The 20,065-nt window shown below is 55.5% G+C and overlaps 1 protein-coding gene across 1 annotated transcript; it reads left to right on the forward strand.

Annotated features, from left to right (window-relative positions):
- Positions 1–8,354: 8,354 nt before the first annotated feature.
- On the forward strand, positions 8,355–11,102 carry FAM240C (family with sequence similarity 240 member C). The gene is made up of 2 exons (XM_073807878.1): positions 8,355–8,500; positions 10,988–11,102. The coding sequence occupies exons 1-2, from the start codon at positions 8,355–8,357 to the stop codon at positions 11,100–11,102; spliced, it is 261 nt and encodes an 86-aa protein (XP_073663979.1).
- The last annotated feature ends 8,963 nt before the right edge of the window (positions 11,103–20,065 follow it).

Consider the following 20,065-nt stretch of genomic DNA (forward strand, 5'->3'; position numbering starts at 1 on the left):
TGTATAACTGATTCACTTTGTTATAAAGCAGAAACTAACACACCATTGTAAAGCAATTATACTCCAATAAAGATGTTTAAAAAAAGAAATACGTGGTGCCTCATGGTCGTCAGACGTGGCAGAGCGAGGTCGGCATCCAGCCGCCTCACACATCTGGGGAGAGCCGGCCCCAGGAGACGGGCGCTTAGGAGGCTGAGGCAGTGGAGGGGTCAGTATTTCTGTGCTTCGAGGGCGGCCCCTGAATCTGCCTTGAGAACAACGTGACATCATCTGGCTTCGCGGAAGTTTACATTTTTCCCTAATATCCCCCAAGTCTGGATAAACAGTGTTTCTATTTCTTCCCTTAGAAAGCAGTTGATTTATTTACCTACAGCAATTAATTTCATTTAAGGGGGCTGATAGAAATACTTATGATGTATCAGGATGAAAAATTAATGGATGAAAAAATCAGAGTAGGGCTTCCCTGGTGGCGCAGTGGTTAAGAATCCGCCTGCCAATGCAGGAGACACGGGTTCGAGCCCTGGTCCGCGGAGACCCCACAGGCCGCGGAGCAACTAAGCCCATGCGCCACAACTTCTGAGCCTGCGCTCTAGAGCCCACGAGCCACAACTACTGAGCCTGCGTGCCACAACTACTGAAGCTTGCGTGCCTAGAGCCCGTGCTCCGCAACAAGAGAAGCCACTGCAATGAGAAGCCCGCGCAACACAACGAAGAGTAGCCCCCGCTCACCGCAACTAGAGAAAGCCCGCGTGCAGCAACAAAGACACAACGCAGCCAAAAATAAAATAAATAAATTTGTTTAAAAAAAATCAGGGCGAAAGGAAAATAAAGGCAGATCAGTTTGGAGAAGATGGCAGTCTGATTTGATTCGTGGATGAAATTCAGATTATTTAGAATGACGGTAATAGTCAGATTACTCCCAATAATGTTTTCGAAACACATGCCTCAGGGTGTGATAGGGTTTCTAAAAAAATAGAGGAGGGTCCTGTTATCAAATACATTTGAGAAATGTAGAGTCAGACAGAAAAACAGGGGCCACCTGCCCCAGAACCCTTTTTCAGAGGATTCTCACACCCTTCATGTAATCTTCCTGAATAATGAGCATATTAAAACAATTAAAACAACAAGAGCCACCATCACCACATGCAGAACCCCTGTTCATGTGCCACTCATATGTTCACTCAGACCCCTTTGTGCCCATTGCACAGATGGGAAACTGAGACCAGAAACCCCTCCCCAGCCCCGGGTTCCAGGAACTCATCCTTGGTCAGAATTGGCCAGGAGAGTGTCAGCCACACCTTCTGACAAGAGCCCTGAGTGAGGGGTCTGTGCTCCTTCGTGGGGGGCAGCCCCCCTCAGAGTCAGCCCATTGAGGCTGGGACCAGGCCCTTTATCTCAAGAGGGGTTCCCAGGGTCCACTTCTCACCACGGCTGAGCTTGTGCACATCAGACCTGCCGGCCCCCTGCATCCTCTGGGCAGACAAGCAGCTAACCAGCAGAACACACTGGCAGGCTGGGCAGACTGAGGAGTTGGTACGTGGAGGGAACATGTGCGTGCGTTTCCCTCATCAGGGCCTGTTGCCTGAGGGAAGTTTGCCCCATTCAGGTGGGCAAAACCTCAGGAGGAAAACCCACGTCCACTGGTGTGAAGACCCAGAAATGGCTGGGTGACCACAGCAGCTGGAGACCAAGGAGGAATCCCAGAAAGGGGAGATCTCACCCCAAATCTCCCACTGACCCCAACACATGTGCAGGACTCCAAGTGGCCATGAGAAAACCTGTCAGAGATGGCAGGGAGACAGAACTTGGGGTTTACCTGATTGACCTGATTAAACAAAAATCCAGACACTCATGGTGGGAGGCAGGATCTCCACAACGCATTGTCCAAGATGTGCAGGATGCAATCTAAACTTACTGGACATACAAACAGAGGGAAAACTGTGGCCTACCATCTGAACAGACCTCCAGCCCCAGTGACCAAGGTGACCCAGGTGATGAAGACAGCAGTCACGGACTTTAAGGGAGCCATTCAATGTGTGCTCAGGTAAAACGTGAAAGAATATGCTCACCTTGCATGAAAAAAAGGAAATGTCAGCAGTAATTAAAAAAAACTGTAGAACATAATCAAATAGAAACTCTAGAGCCAAGAAATACAGTATTCAAAATAAAAAAACTACTGTGCACAACAGCAGATTGGAGATGATAGAAGACAGAGCTGGTGAACTACAGAACAAATCAGCAGAATTTATCCAACCTGAAGAAGAGAGAAAAGGAAAAGAAGTGAGCAGAAGCCCACTGACCTGTGGGTCAAGAACCAAAGATCCCGCCTGTGTAATCAGAGTCCCGGAGGAGAGGAGAGAGGGGCTTGGGGGAAGCACTTAGAATAAACAGCAGCTGCATTTCCCGTCTTGGCGAGTTACATGCGTTTGCTGCGGCGCACAGAGTGGACAGAGCATCAGGGGACCTGGCTGCCCAGGGGTCCCAGCGGAGGCGCCCAGAGGGGCTGGACCCTGATTCCCCTGGGCTCAGAGCAGAGTCAGCCGGGCTGTGCCGGAGGTTAGCAAATGCTCCAAGTGGGCTCCCCAGGACGAAATGCACCTGGACATGCCTCCTGCACCATTTCTGTCTCGAGGCACCCCGCTGTCCGGGACCTACGAAGAGCATCCAGCCCAAGCTTCGAGGTGAGCCACTGTGCCCGGGGCCTGGCCGTCCACCCTCAGGGTTTCCCTGCCGGCCTGTCCTCTGCGAGGGGCACACGCCTCCCCCCAGGAGCCAAGAGCCGAGCCCGAATCTGGACCCGGCCCCGGAACTCTTGTCCCACCTCCCTCCCAGTCACTGCAGTGTCCACCTGGGGGTCCCCCTCCCGCCCTTCCCTGCCTCCTGCCCTGCAAAGGCCACCCCAGGAGGCACCTTATTTCCCTGGTGAAGGGCTCCTGGGGCCAACGTACATGACCACACTCAATATAAAATTCCCACGATGAGCTAAGAAATAAGAAAAATGTTACTTATGGCTGAGTACTAGTCCACTGTATACATGTGCCACATCTTCTTTATCCATGCCCCTGTGGGTGGATATCCAGGTTGCTTCCATGTCCTGGCTATGTACATAGTGCTGCTGTGAACGCTGGGTTGCATGTTTCTTTTCGAATTGTGTTTTTCTCCAGATGTATGCCCAGGAGTGGGACTGCTGGATCATATGACAGCTCTATTTTTAGTTTTTTAAGGAACCTCCATACTGTTCTCCACAGTTCACATTCCCACCAACAGTGTAGGAAAGTTTCCATTTTCTCTACACCCTCTCCAGCATTTGTTATTTGTAGACATTTTGGTGATGGCCATTCTGACCGATGTGAGGTGATACCTCATTGTAGTTTTGATCTGCACTTCTCTAATAATTAGTGATGCTGAACATCTTTTCATATGCCTGTGGACCATGTGTACGTCTTTTTGGAGAAATTTCTATTTAGGTCCTCTGCCCATTTTTTGATTGGGTTGTTTGGTTTTTTGGTATTGAGCCACATGAGCTGTTTGTATATTTTGGAGACTAATCCCTTGTGAGTCGCATCTTTGCAAATATTTTCTACCATTCTGTGGATGGTGTTTTCCTTTAGTTTATGGTTTCCTTTGCTGTGCAAAAGCTTTTAAGTTTAATTGGTCCCATTTGCTTATTTTTGTTTCCTTTTCATTACTCTAGGAGGTGGATCCAAAAAGAATGAAATCATGCCATTTGCAGCAACACGGATGGACCTAGATATGATCACACTAAGTGAAGTAAGTCAGACAAAGACAAACATCATATAATATCACCTATATGTAGAATCTTAAAAAATGATACAAATGAACTTATTTGCACAACAGAAACAGACTCACAGACATAGAGAACAGATTTGTGGTTACCAAAGTGGTAAGGGGGGAAGGGATAAATTAGGAGTTTGGAATTAACAGATACACACAACTATATATAAACTAGGTAACCAACAAGGACCTACTATTAGCACAGGGAACTCTACTCAATACTCTGTAATAACCTACATGGGAAAAGAGTCTGAAAAGAATGGATATATGTATACGTATACCTGAATCACTTTGCTGAACACCTGAAACTAACACAACATTGTAAATCAACTGTACTCCAATATAAAAGACAACTCTTTAAAGAGCGCTATTTACGATATGGCTGCCTTACTAGGAGCGCGATCGTGTATTGTTTGGAGGCCTTCCTCTCATACATCTTAAGATAAAGGGGGTTTGATGCCAGCAGTTTTTTTTTTAAACCTCAGCCTACGAGGCGTCTCAGGAGCAGCCCATCCGGAAGAGACGGGGTGATTTTGGTAACACTATCTTGCCAGGAGCCAGCGAGCAGGGAAGACTCCCCGGGCTGCCCTCCGGTTTCTGGCCGAGCAGCCGAGGGACGCGTGCCTGCCAGGGCCTGCGGCGGGAGCCCATCGTGTCTCCAGGGGCCGCCAGACTGAAGGCAGCTCGTCTTTCCGGCCTCTGACCGGACGCCAGGCACGGTGTCACCAAGCCCGTATAAAAGCGAGGGGCAGGCACAGCCCAGGCGCGCTGGGGACACGGGAGGACACCTGCCTAAAGAAGCTGCGCCGACCGGCCCGGACAGACCTCAGAGTAAGCCTGGGTGATGCGACCACGGGGCTGGGCCGTCCGCGGGGTGCGGGAGCCAGGGCCGCACACTGGCGTCGTCTGGGGATTTAACTTTGTTAGCAGCTTCTGCCATTCAGCCTTCCGGTGACAAAGCCCGGGATGGAGACCGAGCCGCCGGCCCCCTCCCCCTTCCTCCCACCCCCGCCGACTGCGGGGACTGTTTCCACTGTCCGCTGCTGGCTTTCTGGTGCCCCTTGGCTGGCTGGCTGGCTGGCTGGCTGGCTGTCCGTTGTTTCTGCTCCGTGAGGGTTTGAAGGGCTGCACTGCAGGGCTGGTCTTCCCGAGAGTAAAAGCTCTGATACCCCGTGTCTCTGGGAAGCCCCGCAAGGAGAACAGCCAACTCACCTCAAAATGTCAACTTTTCCCTCGGTCAGAAGGAGTCCAGCGCCAACCCCTGGTCCCTCCCAGAGGCAAAACCCTTGAGTGGATGCACCCCAGCCCCACACACAGTCGCCCACGTTTTCACTCTTTTTTTTTTCGTTTTCACTCTTTTAGTTCACCGGCAGCACTGCCAGCAAGGATTCGGCCCCTGGGGGATAAACTGCGGCGTTTCTAAGTCCTCTGGTCTACGGGGGCCCCCTGGGGGGATAGGAGGCTCTCCAAGATCAGCAAGGGGTCTGACCCAGGCCCCTTCAAATTACTGCCGCTGCCCTGGGTCTGGGAGTGCGTGAGATTTTGCCTTTAAGAGCAGAGTCTAGTACCCACAGCCCTCTGGCTCTCTTGAAAGTAAGACTCGCTGGCCTTCAAAGCCAGACATTCTGGGGTTCATCTTCCTGGTGCAGGACCCCCAAGCTGGAGAGCTAACTGTGGGGCTCAGACCCCTTGCTCCTTGGGGAGAAACTCTATGATGGTGAAATCCCTCCCATTTGTGGGTTGCAGACCCAAGGGTGTGGGTCTTGACTATACTGTGTCTCCGCCCCTCCTACCTGGCTGGTGGTGGTTCCTTCCGTATAGCCTCAGTTGTGGAAGGTCCTGCCAGTCTTCTGGTCACTCTCACTGACAGCTGCCCTGTGAGTAGTTAGAATTTGCACGTGCTCACAAGAGGAGGTGAGTTCAGGGTCTTCACCATCTTGACTCCTTCCCCATCATTGCTAATTTTGGAGTTAACAGCCTCCTTTCATGGAGTTCACTTATTTCTTTATTTGCTCTGCAAATATACGTGTGTATCCTGGTGCCACAGGGGGCCTGCGGTCACCTGGAGACACACCGAGGCCCATGGGACCCAGAGGAGGGGCCCTGCCTGATTGTCAGGGGAGGCTGGGGTCCTCAGGGTGTGGACATGACAGCGGAGTAGGGCTCATCCCTGGAGGCTGGGGAGGGGCTACATTCCAGGACGAGGGACAGACAGCCACGCAGTCACACAGAGTGAGGAGGGGTCTCCCCTCATGCCCATGGCATTCTGCAATTTCACTGTCACAGTAGACCCTGTCCCCAGCTGGGCTGCACTTGCTCCCAGATCCAGCCTGTCCCCACCTCCTTGGTGAGAACATGGTGAAGACAGCCCAGCCCCACGTGCCAGGGTGAGTACCAAAATAAACGATGGCCCTGAAAGATGGGTTCACGGCAGGCTGTCCCATCCCTCGGGCTCCTGGCGTGGAGGGCAGTGACCAGGAGGAGGGTGGCTCGCCCCGCGGCTCGGACAGGACAGCCCTCCCCGCCGTTTCCCCGCCTCCCCCGCCCTCCTGCCCAGACCCTCCCTGCCAGCTTCACCCTCCGCCCTTGAGGCCTGCAAGTGTCTTTTTTGTTTCTCCTTCAGAATCCACAGCAGGTGCAGGCTTGGCGCTCTGGGGTTAGTCACGCAGCCGCGTAAACCCCGACCCAACAAGCCAGCAGCCTCGGAGATTTAAAGTTGTTTTAAGGGATCTGCTGCCGGTCTCCAGGCTCTGTGGTTTCTTCTTTAGTTTTTGTAAGCATCCTGCACCTGAGATGCTTTTAGACTGCGAAGCGGGCGGCTCATCATTCTTCCTCTCTCCTCCCGGGCTCCTGCACCAGCGTCATCTCCTTCTCCCACACTGCGCCCTGGGTGCAGCTCTGGCCACAGATGTGAGCAGCTGTCCCTATGGCCAGCCCTCTGTCCCGAGGGTCAACCAGTGTCCAGAGCACGGAAGTTGCTCCCCAGTACTCACGCCCATGCACACAGGCACGTGTGCACGCGTGCACACACATGCAGCATGTGTTGACAGGCTGGCACTGGGCCCCTTCTTCACTAGAAGCTGTGGACTAGACGCCGTGCAGGTGGAGCAACAGAGGAGCCAGCGCTGTGGGGCTGAGGGCTGGGCCTCCCCGCCGCTGCCCCCACCCCGCTCCCCCTCTGCCAGCAGGGAGCAGCCTGGTTGGCCCTTCAGTGCACGGCCTGAGGTTTTAACAGCAGCCAACTCTACATGAAAAACAAAAGCTCATTCTGTCCCCAGAAACTTACCTTGATCTCGATTTCTAATTAAGCTGGAGGTGCCCTTCCAATGATCTCGGCTTGTTTCAGGGGTCCACTGGGGTCCTGGAATCTCCCACTGGGCTTCTCCTGACCCAGTGTCCACCTGTGTGTTCTGAAACATGGGGTCTTGATAGAACACGTGGGGTGCAGCCAGGCCAGCAGGTCAGGCTGTGACTGCCGTTGAACAGACAGTTTGTCACTCATGGTCCCCAGAGGAGGGGGCACGCCCCACACTGCATGGCCTCCCGGGGAGCGGCAGGGTCAGCTGGGGGGCAGGGAGAGAGGGGGCTGTGATTTCCATGGGAAGGCCCAGATGAGGCAGGGCAAGCTGAGGAATTCCAGTGGCCCAGGGTGCAGGGCTGTACCTGGTTTCTGGTACCTGGTCCTGGGTGATGAGGGCAAGTGGATCGTGGCCCGGAGTGTGGCAGCCCACAGAGGGAGCCTCTGGATTGGTTGGGGTATGTTTGAAAAGGCACCCAGGAGACAGGAAGCCCAGGCACAGCACTGGGACATCCAGAAGAAGGCGTGTCGGGGTCGTGTGTGCAGGGTAGACACTAGGGCCCCGAGCTTACAGAAGCTGGAAACCTGGTCATGCAATGAGGTGCTGGAAGGTACCACAGGCTGAAGCAACAGACACTGAACGTCTCCATCCTGGAGGCTGGACTCCAAGAGCCAGGCGTGGGCAGCGGGGTCCCCTGAGGCCTCACTCCTTGCCGTGTGGACGGCCGCCTTATCCCCGGGTCTTCATGGGGCGCCCCTCTGTGCGTGTCTGTGCCCTGACCTCCTCTTCCTATAAGGACCCCAGCTCTACTGGGTCAGGGCCACCCTAGTGACCTTTTCTAGCCTTAATTACCTCCATCACGTTCTGCAGTCCTGGGGGTTGGGACCACCTAGGACTTGGAGGACACGGTTCAGCGACAGCTCAGGGTGCTCAGGAAGGGACACCTGCCACGGGGAGCCATATGAATTGCTAGCCGTCCTCACCCAAGACCACCTGCATGAAACATCCAAAGACCCAAAATGGGATTTGCCATCAGCTGCTACTTCCTCTAATACAGGAAACAGTTCCAGAAGGCGGCAGGGCCGCTGGTCTTAGGCCATGAGGGGCTGACAGTCCAACTCCCCAAAAAGGTGTACAGGGTGCCTGGGAAATGTCTGGGGCCAAGCCAACTTCTTTGTTGTTAACAAGCTGGTTTCATGTGCTCTCGCACCAACACGGCAGAAAGTGACTGAGGTCCTGTAATTCTCCTTTATCCAGAAAATGAGTAAAAGCTACACCTTGAAGAATCCGGCAAGGGTGTCCTACGATGCTGGAGTGATAAAGATGTTTTGGGAGAAAAAAATCGAGCTTCACACTAAACAGCTGCAGAACGAGGACATGAGGATCCGCAGGAGTGCCCTGGACAGGTGAGCACAGTGCCAGCGACCTGGGGGCACAGAAACACACCTGCACCAGGGTTGCTCAGCCCTCAGGATGCAGGCGTCCACAGACCCCACCACCACCACCCGCTTCCTCTCCCCAGATCAGTGTCACAGGAGAAATGGGTACAAAACACTGAACACCAGCCACGTTAACTCAGATTCAAAATCACATTATTGAATCACTAGTGGGAGAGAGGAACACCCCATCCCTCCCTCCCCCCATCCCACCATCACCCCATCCCTCCATCACCCCATCCCTCCTTCACCCCATCCCACCATCACCCCATCGCTCCTTCACCCCCTCCCTCCATCACCCCATCCCACCATCACACTGTCCCACCATCATCCCATCCCTCCATCACCCCGTCCCACCATCACCCCGTCCCACCATCACCCTCTCCCACCATCACCACATCCCTCCTTCACCCCATCCCACCATCACCCCATCCCTCCTTCACCCCCTCCCTCCATCACCCCGTCCTACCATCACCCCGTCCCTCCTTCACCTCCTCCCTCCATCACCCCGTCCCACCATCACCCCGTCCCTCCATCACCCCGTCCCTCCTTCACCCCGTCCCTCCTTCACCCCGTCCCACCATCACCCCGTCCCTCCTTCACCCCCTCCCTCCATCACCCCATCCCTCCATCACCCCGTCCCACCATCACCCCATCCCTCCTTCACGCCCTCCCTCCATCACCCCATCCCACCATCACTCCCTCCCTCCATCACCCCATCCCTCCTTCAGCCCCCCTCCATCACCCTGTCCCACCATCACCCCCTCCCTCCATCACCCCGTCCCACCATCACCCCATCCCTCCTTCACCCCATCCCTCCTTCACCCCCTCCCTCCATCACCCCGTCCCTCCTTCACCCCTCCCTCCATCACTCCGTCCCACCATCACCCCCTCCCTCCATCACCTTATCCCTCCTCACCCCGTCTCTCCATCACCCCGTCCGTTCATCCCCACTCTCCTGAGGGTCTTGTAGGAAGCTGTCGTCCAGGATTAGTCTGGCTTTGTCTGTTTTCTGACAGTTGTTCCCACTGAGTTCAGGATAAAACAACGTGTCCCTTCTACTCCTTCCTGCACATTTGCTTGACTTGCAGATACAAAGCCACCTCTTTCTTTACTGGGTGGACTCCAGGGGACTGTGAGTGCTGAGGGCATCTCCCTGAGCTCAGGTGACCCTGAGCAGACCCAGGAGTGACCGCTCGTGGACAGCTAAGACGGCGTATTAGCACCTAGACAAGGATTCAAATGGCCAGAAAATTCCAAAGCGGGCGCAGCCTTAGCCCCCAGATAGCACCAGCAGCTGCCGCCCTGGAAGCTGGGCTGGAAAGGAGGATTCTTGGGGGCCGCGGCGGGACCAGGCTTGCACTGACCTTGTGAGCAGCCAGAGGTCTGGTTGGCGCGCTGGGCGCCCCCCACCTGTCGTCCAAGGCTTCTGGCCACTCGGCACAGGCATGGGGGCCATGACATCTCCTGTCCTCACGGTGAAGGCCCCAGAGCTGGTCACTGCACCCACCTGGCCTCCGGGGGCAGGGGTCCTGCACGGAACCGTCACACGAATGGTTCCCCCCCACCCCAGGCTCCCTCCTGGGTCTCCGTGGCCTTGTCCCTGTCTTTCATGTGTCATCAGGCCCTGGGATGTTCTGGGTCTTTGGCCCATGGAGGCAGGTCCCAAGAGTGGGCCACGGGTCAGCACCGGCCCGGTTAGTCACCGAGGTCCTGGACTGCTAGGGGCCAGACTGGGGAAGGGGGTGACATCTTCGCCTCTCTGGAGAGAAGTGGCTATTACGGAGCCTCGGACCCCTGCCAGCCCACACCTCACTCCTGGCCAGCAGCAGCTCTGGGCCACGTCCCCAGGGCCACCACAGCCTGGTAAAGGGCAGGAGCGTGGCCGAGGCGCGGGGCCCGGCTGTCCCAGCCTCTCCATGGGCTGCTGGGAGGCGCCCTCCTCACCTAGGTCCCTGGGCACTGGGACAGGTGTCTGCGGGGACTCTCGTTACCAGTCTGCCCGCCAGCCCTGGAGGTCAGTCCGGGCCAGGCGCCCCCCAGCCTGCCTCCCTCCAAACCAAACCACATGCTCACATGTGGCCCACAGGCAGGTGTGACCCCTTGGCCAGGCCGTTCCCGCCCGGGGCACACCGTGTGTTGTGCTGTGGTCACCGCAACAGGCCACCTTCCCAGGAAGGGACCGCCCAAGGGGCCGGCGTGAGGGCGCATCCAGGCCTTGGGAGCACAGGTGACTGCAGTGATGGGCGCATCCCCAGGTGCGAGTCAGGACGCAGCTGGATCCCCGCTTTCCCTTCTGGGAGGAGCCCGAGTGAGACCCTCCGTGGCAGGCGAGGCCTGAAGCGCGGGCACCAGCTGGCAGGGAGGGGGCAGCTTAGCTCGCACGCGGCCAAGGTGCCAACACACGGGCCCAGCTGACCCCAGCCCTCCCTGAGCCCAAACGGTCGCCCGCCCCAGGCTCCGCAGCGAGTGGGCTCGGAAGCTGGAGAGGAGGAACCAGATGATGCTGAGCAGCCAGGAGGCGCCCCCGGGGCCCACCCCGCCCGGCACCCCCGACCAGCCCGCAGCCTGAGGCCCGACCTGCTTCCCCCGACGCTCCCGCCGTGGCCCCCGCACCAGCAGAACCGCTTTGTGGTTTTGCGTCTCTAGCGTGACGCAAGCGCCCAATAAAATCTAAGCTAAGTGGATGTTTTGTGCACGTTTGTCTTCGCGTCTGTAAAATGTACACAGATTAAAAGCGACAGTGACGCCACTAACTTACAACAAGCCACAGAGAGAAGCCGCTGGGCTGCAGGGACTCGTGCAATTTAAACACAGTTTCATTCACCTTTGATCAAAATGTGTGCAGAAGCTCAGCCTCAGGATGATGCCTGGCGCGAAGGTGTGTAGGGCATGTGCTTCCCCAGGATCCCTTCACGCTCTTTACTCATTACCAGGAACATCTCAGGAAGCTAAGCAGTCCTGTCCTCACAGTCAGAAATTTCACTCGGGTCTGGAGGCACAAATCTCCTAAGTCCGCAGAGGCCATCCGAGCCGGGATTCGGGGCTTCGGGTTCAGTCGTGTCCCCCCCGAGCCCCCCAGCGGGGGCTATGACCACCGCAAACGGGCAGGAGGACCGAGCATGCAGCAGAGGCCGGGCCGCAGCAGGAGGACCTGGTCTGTCTCATCTCCTGATGAGGCCCAGACACCAGCCGGTGCCTGACCCTCTCCGCCAGCCTGCCTGTGTGCGCCCAGCAGTGGCCACTGCGGCCCCTCGTTGGCGGTGCAGGACTGCCGGTATGGGGCTGGGGTCTAGCTCACGTCACCTCTCCAGATTGAGTAACAGGGAAGGACAAATCTGACTCGATATTGGGTCTGTTTCTTTAACTTTTGTATCTTATTGCTTTTGCTACAAGTTAATCACTGAAAGAGTGTTGCCTATAACCTGAAATATACAGGGTAGCCCATTCTCAAGGCTCTGACCTTTAAGGGTACAACACTTTTCATTCACATAAAGAGAAAAATTTGCAGGACAGAGAATACCACTTGTCTTGTTGGAGGTTTACAGGAACATCCTGACCTGACCTAGGTGGACAGCTGCAAGAACAAAAGATGCTGACACGAAGAAGTCTGCAACAACCAGCCACGCCCCTCCCCTTTTAGTATAAAAGAAGGCTGAATTCTGACTTGGGTGAGACAGTTCCCTGGGACATGCATCTACCATCTTCTCGGTCTGCCGGCTTTCCTAATAAAGTCCCTATTCCCTGCCCCAGCACCTGGTCTCTCAAGTTATTGGCCTGTCGTGCAGCCAGCAGTGCAAGCTCGGACTCAGTAACTATTGGGTTTGGATTCTGTTCTGTTCTGACCATCTGGTCCAGTTGGCAAGCAGAGGGGAAGGAGCATGGCTTCACCAGTTTTGGGAGCCTCTCCAGAGACTTAACCAGACAAAAAACGTTGACACCAATGGCCACGTGACACCCTGTGACATCCACGTGACATCCTGTGCTGAACACAGATGCCTTGTAGGGCGTTTCCAGAGCTGACCACACAGAGTGGAAAGGCAAGCGAAAGTCCAGCAGGAAAGGCCCAGAACCTGACACAAAGCGTGGATGCTTAGCTCCCCAAATGGCCCAGTGGAGAGAACCTAGCAAAGGTCCCTTACGACACCAACTTGCAAACACATGTTCCTTGGGTCACCTCGTGGGCTGTCCGTCATTGCTCGTGACTCAGGACATTCCATTGATAAACATGCTGGGAACGTGGTGATTAATTGCCCTAAAAATAGTTGGAGAACAAAAGTCCGTCACTAAGACTCACAAAGCCCCAGGCTGCTGGAAGGTAATTTCATCTGATGATGGGCTTAGAGCTCCGTGCTGTCAACACTGACAAACAGAGCCATCAGCTTGGACCGTTTGGGGTGGAAGGGCGTGTCGGTGCAGCAGCCCTAGTTGTGAGGCTGTGCGCAATTTCTGTCCTCACTGCCTGTCGTGCTGTGGTCACTCTGCAGTGACCCAGTGACCTTCCCTTCGTGGCAAAAGCCAAAATGGCATGGAGACAAGGCTCTTCACCAACCGCATCTACTCTCTTTATCGTTGATCTTGGCCTCAGGCGAAGCCAAGCTAGATTCTGAGGTCAGAAGGCACTCGGTGAGGGAGAGGGTGCTGCAGCGAGGGCGGGTGGGCAGGACCCCAGCCCCAGGGGCCCACGTGAGGGCTCAGGACCGAGCTCTCCTCACACCTGGCTCTTTTGTAATTTTCCACGTGTGCAGAGCATGTTTAGGGGCTGAATTCCAACAGAATATCCACTCCTTCCTCTTCTGGAGGAGAATCTGAGACACAGAGAAGTGGGGATGGGGCCCCAGCCACGCAGCCTGGAGAAGAGAGCAAAGAGAGCCTTTCTCTTCTCTCCACAAGCCTTCGCCCCTTCCCGGCATCGGGAGTAACTGAGGGAAGGGCCGTGATGGCAGAGGGTGTGGGGTCACCCGGGCTGCCTGATGTGAGGGGCGCCCGTGAGCCCGAGGCACTCCCGCCCTCAGGTTGGGCACAGACACCTGCTCCCAGCGGGTCTGTGCAGGCACCTGCCGCTCTCGGACCTCCACGGGGCACCTGGGGTCCGTCCACTGCACCCATCAGCTCTTCCCCAAAACAGCATTGCTGCTCAGGTCTGACGTTCATCCTAGCACAGCAGGATAACTCCCAGTGGCTAGTTGGGTTTTTTCCTGCTGTATCATGGAAGGGTTTCCGAAACTCACACCACGTTTTGCCGAACTCATTAAGGCCGAGCAGAGCCACGCGCTCTGAAGAGTAACTGTGACTCTGAGTCCACGGCTGCCCATCCTCCAGAACCAAGCTGGGGTCAGGCAGTTAGGTGACGGTCCGGCAGAGCCTCGTAGGGCCGCCCGGGCCCCCAGCTTGCTGTGCTGTTCCTCACCCGTGAGTCCCTTGCTCCACCTGCATGGGACTCAGTCCCAGTTCTAGCAGGAACCACAGCCCACAGCCCAGAAATTCCTGACACCTGTGGTCAAGCATCTTAATGTTTCTGCCGGGAAAACACAGGGAAGTTTCCTCTCAGTGTAATATGAGAGCGTCTGGCTGACAAGTGAGCTACAAAGAAAGCTTCTACTTTTCAGAGCTATTTGGACCTGGGCACTGCAGACAAGGGACAGAGGGGCTGTCATTGCGGGAAGTGAAGCTGCCCACGCAGGGCTGGCCTCCGAATTGGAGACCCCGTGGCTCGAGACCCCATGGGCGGCACCCATGGAGGCTCCCTGGACGAGGGTCCCCCCTGCAGAGCAGTGATGCTGGGGCTTGCCAAACCAAGAACAGGGCTCATTAAACGAGGAAGTTAGTCATCCTTAGCGGTGGCTGGCCGTGTACCGTTTCTCTTTCCCTCAGCACACGTCTTGTAAGAATAAGAGCGTTTCTCAGCCTAGGCAAAATTAAGCTACTTAACAAAAATGTGTAAAGATTCCTTGACACCAGTTAATGCTGAGTCCTTTTTCGAATGCACCCAGTTACCCCCAAATTCCTGTGACAGGTTTGTGTGAACAAGACTCGCATTGAGCAGGTGACTCTACTTCCAGGGGGAGACCAGCATCCTGGGGACTGTCCCCCAACCCCGTCCTGAGGGGCCCCTTCCTCGTGGTGTCATTTGTCTGCTTCTCTATCCTCTTAAAGATGGAAATTCCCTCCAAGGGCTCAAGAGGTTCGAGCTAAACATCAGGGCTACGTCACCTCCCTCCCAAAGACTGGCACCTGGGCGTCCTGTGCATGGGGCTGAGTCTGAGTCTGCGTCCGGGAAACACGTGCCCCTCGTCTCTCTGATGCCAGGTAAGCCCAGGTCCCCAGCAGACACTCCTGAGGATGTGACCACAAATCCCCACCTTGTCCAACCGGTCACTTCTAGAAAGCTGACAAGGGGGACTTGCTCATCTGTCACCACTTTTATGTCCACTAGACAACATCCCTTTTTCAAGTGGGTTCTTCCTTGTGAGTGGCGTGGTTTGGTTAGACTGCCCCTCATGAGTGCAGAAAGCAGGATAATGTTTCATTTTCCCTTTGCCACCAATATTCAAAATGAAAAGTTGGCTTAATATCTACCTTGGATCTATTTCTCAGGCTTTCTATTGAGCATCGCCATGGATTCATGGATCTACATAGACTGGATGCAGTCAGTCAGCTCCGAGCATCGCTTTAGATGCTTGAATCGTCACGGATTTGACCAGTGGGACCTTTCAGAGGAGTTTCCACTCATCTTGAAAGTTCCCTTGCTTTCTGAAACAACAAAAGGTCCTAAGCTTGTGTGTACCACAGCTGCCCCGGAACAGAAAATGAATAAACAAATTGTGGTACATTCAATAGTAAAATAATAGGAATAAAAAGTAACAAACTGCGGATACGTGCACCGAAGTGGCACGTGTGGTGAAAGGAGATTGGGGTGTGATAAAAACGTGCCCATCCTGCAGGTGACATCCCAGAAGGGGCAGAGAGAGTCATGGTGAAAGCGGGACTCCGGTCCCCTCCGGGCAGGGAATCATCTCTGAGCAGCTCAGGGGCGGAGTGGGGGTGGAGATGCTCCAGAGCTCGTGCGGGTGGAGGTTACATGACACACAGTCCTCACGGCGCCTGGAGCTGACCCTTGGGTGGTGCACTTTACTGCATGGGAATTTCATCCCAGTAGAAACGGTTTACAGTGAAGGCTCAGGTGCACCCCACCTCTGCTGCTGACCGGTGGCGGGGGGGCACATCCCATCTGAAGGGACGCGTTGCCCCCAGGGAGAGGCCACTCCACCCCCAGGGAGGGCGAGTGCTGGGCCCTGATGGGGGCGGGGGTGCTTATCCCACCCAGGGATCTCAGGTCCCCGGTCTCATGCGTTGCCCACCAGGATCCACTGTCCCTCTCCTCCCAGTCGGACCCTGATCTGGGCAGGTGCTCCTGGGACCGCTGAATGGCCCTTGGGTTCAGGATGGGGGAGGGGAGGGTCCTCCTGGCTTCACACGCAGCCTTTGAATGACGGCGCCTCGTCCAGCCTCGTTCTGTCCCTCTCCAGCCATCTCACTGCCCGCACACCATCCACCAGCCCTACTGTCCCTCCCTCGCCTGGTCTGCGCCCGTCAGCATTCACTTCCTGGACCCCAGCCCACGGCAAACATTTGTGGGGTCCCCTGGTCCTGGGATGGAAATGCCACGAGGGGTGGGTCCTCACTGCCAGTCCCAGGGGCCTGGGCTGTGGGATCCCAGGGGCAGACAGGGGCCCCATTAGAGCAGGGTGAAGGCTGCTGCCAGGGGGCCCTGGAAGACGGGAGGTCGGCAGGGCTGTGCAGGGGAGACATGGGGCCGTGGCCAGTCCCTGAGGGGCTCTGAAGACATGTCCAGGTGAGCAAGGGGCCGGGCCTTACACTCGTGCAGAGGGCGAGGTCCAGGCCAGGGTGGCAGTTGGAGAGGGACGACGGGGGAGGGGCAGCCCTGCACTGGCCCCACCCAGGGAGCAGTGCTTGACGAGGCTGGGCGTGCAGCCCAGTGGTCACTGCGTCCCTCATCAGCTGCTGCAGAGAAGGCCGGTGTGAGAAAGATTAATAACCCAGGCTAGAGCCAAACCAAGGGCTATAAATAGACTTTTCCCAACCTGGGGACGACAGAGACTTTGTGCAGAGTACCGTGTTTTGTGAGCTGCTAACTGTTCAGGGCCATCTGACTCGTGCTGTTGTCGGCAGGACAATGCTGCCCCCGATATCCACGTCCAAATCCCCAGAACCTGTGCATTATGTGACCTTCATACAAAGCGACTTCTCAGATGTAATTAAGTTAGGGGTCTTGAGATGGGGGATTATCCTGGGTTATCCAGATGGACCAATGTCGTCACATGGGTCCTTATAAAAGGGAAGCTGAGGATGTGGGGGCAGGGGGTGGCGCTGGCCTGATTCCGGCTCCTGGATGCCTCTCTCCCTCGAGGTGCATCTGTGGGCCACGCATGGGCGCAGCTCATCCTTCAGGGGTAATCGACTTAGAAACACGTTTCAGAAAATCCATAAACAAAAGCAGTTATTCCTGCGCACAGAGGGGAGAAAATACAATGGGCCGTTTTCCCAGCTCTGCACAGAGACCTCCGGGCAGGTGGCCAAGCCTCCAGCGTACCCGCCCCTCGGATTCAGCCCAACCCCCTTCGCAGCACAAGCTCAGGGGACTCCTGTCCCGAGGACCTACCCGCCCCCCAGCGCCCCCAGAGATCCAACAGAGCCGTTCACCATGAGACCTGAGGACAGGTGATGTGGAAGAGCACGGAAGCTTGAACTTTATCAGGAAGAAGTGACAACACAGGGCTTGGGGCTCCGAAAGCCAGGCGTGAGGGTGTCTGTGAAAAGCCATAGCGCACCTCCCTGCTTGCATTGCAGGCCCCAGAACAGAGACCTGCCCTCCCTGCCAGGATCCTTCTTGGGTTAATCCCGATTCAGGTGAGAGGACCCGACTTCTAGTTCACGCGCTGGTAGGGCTGCTACCTGGGAAGGACCTCGAGGGAGCCGCTGAGCGTAGGAGCTCCCGCCTGGGACAGCCCCATCTGTGGATGGGAAGGCAGAGCACGCAGTGGCCGGGCTAGGGGACAGTGGCCCTAGGTCAAGACCGCCGGTGGTCACCAGGTGGACGGCCACCTGGGAAGCCTTGACTCCTCTTATCTCCCCGCGTGTGGGTTTATCGCCCTCTCCGAGGGTCTAGCCACTCAACACCAGCCCATGTGATTCACCCCCGACCGCAGCCCTGCATGAATGCCCCGAGTGCCCCCCGCTGCAGCCCTGATCGCCTCGAATCCTTTGAAGCCCAGGTGCATGATTTCCTGCCCAGCACCCAGGCTGGGCAGCTCATGGCTGCAGCTTTGAAAGACACGCTCAGAACGATGCCTAAGAAAGTGGGGCATCGCCAGAGAGGCCCCAAATGAAAGGCGCTGAGCTGGCCCAGGAGCCCAGAGGAGCCGTGACCTCACTGAGACCAGCACCAGCGTCCCGGCCTGCAGACACTCCTGGGAGCCGCAGCACAGGGCACGAACAAGAACCGCCACGCCCTGGAGCAAGGGCCACAAGGGGACGAAAATGGAACTAAAATGGACCCGACAAGCAGCAGACCAGCCTCCTCACCAGTCAGGGCAAAACTCAAGCTCCGAAGGAAGGAAGTGGATTCTCGGCCCCAAACCTGGCCACCATCAGCAGCGTCAGGACCCCAGGACGGGTCGCCAAGGAAACAGGGATATGTCAGTATTTTGACTGTTAAAGACTACACCCCAGGGCTTCCCTGGTGGCGCAGTGGTTGAGAGTCCGCCTGCCAATGCAGGGGACACGGGTTCGTGCCCCAGTTCGGGAAGGTCCCACATGCTGCGGAGCAGCTGGGCCTGTGAGCTGTGGCCGCTGAGCCTGCACGTCCGGAGCCTGTGCTCCGCAACGGGAGAGGCCACAACAGTGAGAGCCCTGTGTACCGCAAAAAAAAAAAAAAAAAAAGACTACACCCCAAATCCCATTTTGTCTTATCTAGAGAGAACTGCTGGATACTGCTGGATAACGCAGAAGAGAAACTTGAAAAAACTGCAGACGTCCCAGGAAGCAGTTCTTAACCTTCTGTCTCTGGGAGCTAGAATTTTTTGTTTACTTTCATAATGAAAATGGACCAAGTAGTTCAAATCACAAATACACAAATACTAATGGTATTAGTATTAATACTACAAATAGTAATGGTATTAGTATTAATGGTATTAGTATTAATACTACAAATAGTAATGATATTGGTATTAATACTACAAATAGTAATGATATTAGTATTAATACTACAAATAGTAATGATATTAGCGGTTCAAATCACAAATACTAAGCGTGCAGTTCTTGCGAGGCCCCCGGAGCAGCAGCGCCTCCCAGAAGAAAGCCCACACCCCGTGTCTAGAGTCACATTTCCTGGGAAAGGAAGCAACATGGCCCTCTGTCCCACCCACTCCTCTCAAGGCCACGCGGGGGTCAGGGCACACTCACCAGCCCCTTTCTGACTAGAGCTGTATAACTTTCTAGATGGGAATGCCAGACTGCCCTAGCGGGTGAGAACATCTGGACTACAAAACAGATGTGTTTCCTAATTGACAATGAAAATTAATCAATAGTCAATCCAAGAAAGAAATAGAAAATTTTACTCTAGCCAACCTCAGGATTATAACTGCAGAGAGTCTTTCAGAAAGCTCTGGGGAGTGCTCTGCCCATTAGAAATCAAAGCCCATTTACATAAGGTCTTGAGACAGTTATGCATCAAGTGACGTATTATTGACAGTTTACGTAATCCAGACCTGCACGTACAGAGTGAGTAGTGGGGCACAGGTCCTTGTGGGCCCTCACAGGATTAGGAAGGAAGGTTCCCTCCTAAGGAGGTCTGGTTGACGCAGACGCACAGCACACACTAAAGGGGACGGAGGAGGCCCAAACGGGCAAGGAAAGGTTTTTGTTTAAAATTTTTCTCATCTTGCCGTAAAATATGAATTTTATTTCATCATAGTGAGAGTCAACAGTCTGCCGTCTAATCTTTCAACTAAGAGAACAGGTGATGAAAAGATGGGGCAGCTCACACCCGGTGCAGCCCAGCCGACCCCATCCTCGGGAGGGGCACCAGCCAGTCAGGTTTGGCCAGATCAGGCCCTCTGCCCTGCGTGTGGTCTCCTGAACCTGCTCTGGAAACAGGCTGAGGAGAGGAGGGGTTTGTGTCCCCGACCGTGACCCTATGGCCTCTCCCTAGAGGGCAAGAAATCAGGAAATCGGTCACACTTTAAGTACCCCATCCTTGCTTGAACTAATAGCAATTACATTTGAAACGTGTCCGCCTTTAGTCCTCCTGGCCCAACGTGGTCACTCAGGCTGCACAGGGGCTGGGGCGCCGGCTGCCCTGGATTTGAGCCCCAGGCTCGCCCTTGGCGTTTTATCCAGTGTCCGCGAGCCTGAACTTCCCTTGACCGCGCACTCACATAGCCCGCACGCCTGAATGGGGGGGGGGGGGGGGCATGGGGGCGCACAGGTCAAGTGTGGGTATTGCTCTCGCTT

The sequence above is a fragment of the Tursiops truncatus genome, chromosome 7, assembly GCF_011762595.2.
Source record: "Tursiops truncatus isolate mTurTru1 chromosome 7, mTurTru1.mat.Y, whole genome shotgun sequence".
Lineage (NCBI taxonomy): Eukaryota > Metazoa > Chordata > Mammalia > Artiodactyla > Delphinidae > Tursiops > Tursiops truncatus.

Coding starts and splice junctions, on each gene's coding strand:
- FAM240C (XM_073807878.1), top strand. CDS start 8,355: ATGAGTAAAAGCTACACCTTGAAGAATCCGGCAAGGGTGTCCTACGAT. Junction 8,501..10,987: donor CGCAGGAGTGCCCTGGACAG/GTGAGCACAGTG, acceptor CGCCCGCCCCAG/GCTCCGCAGCGAGTGGGCTC.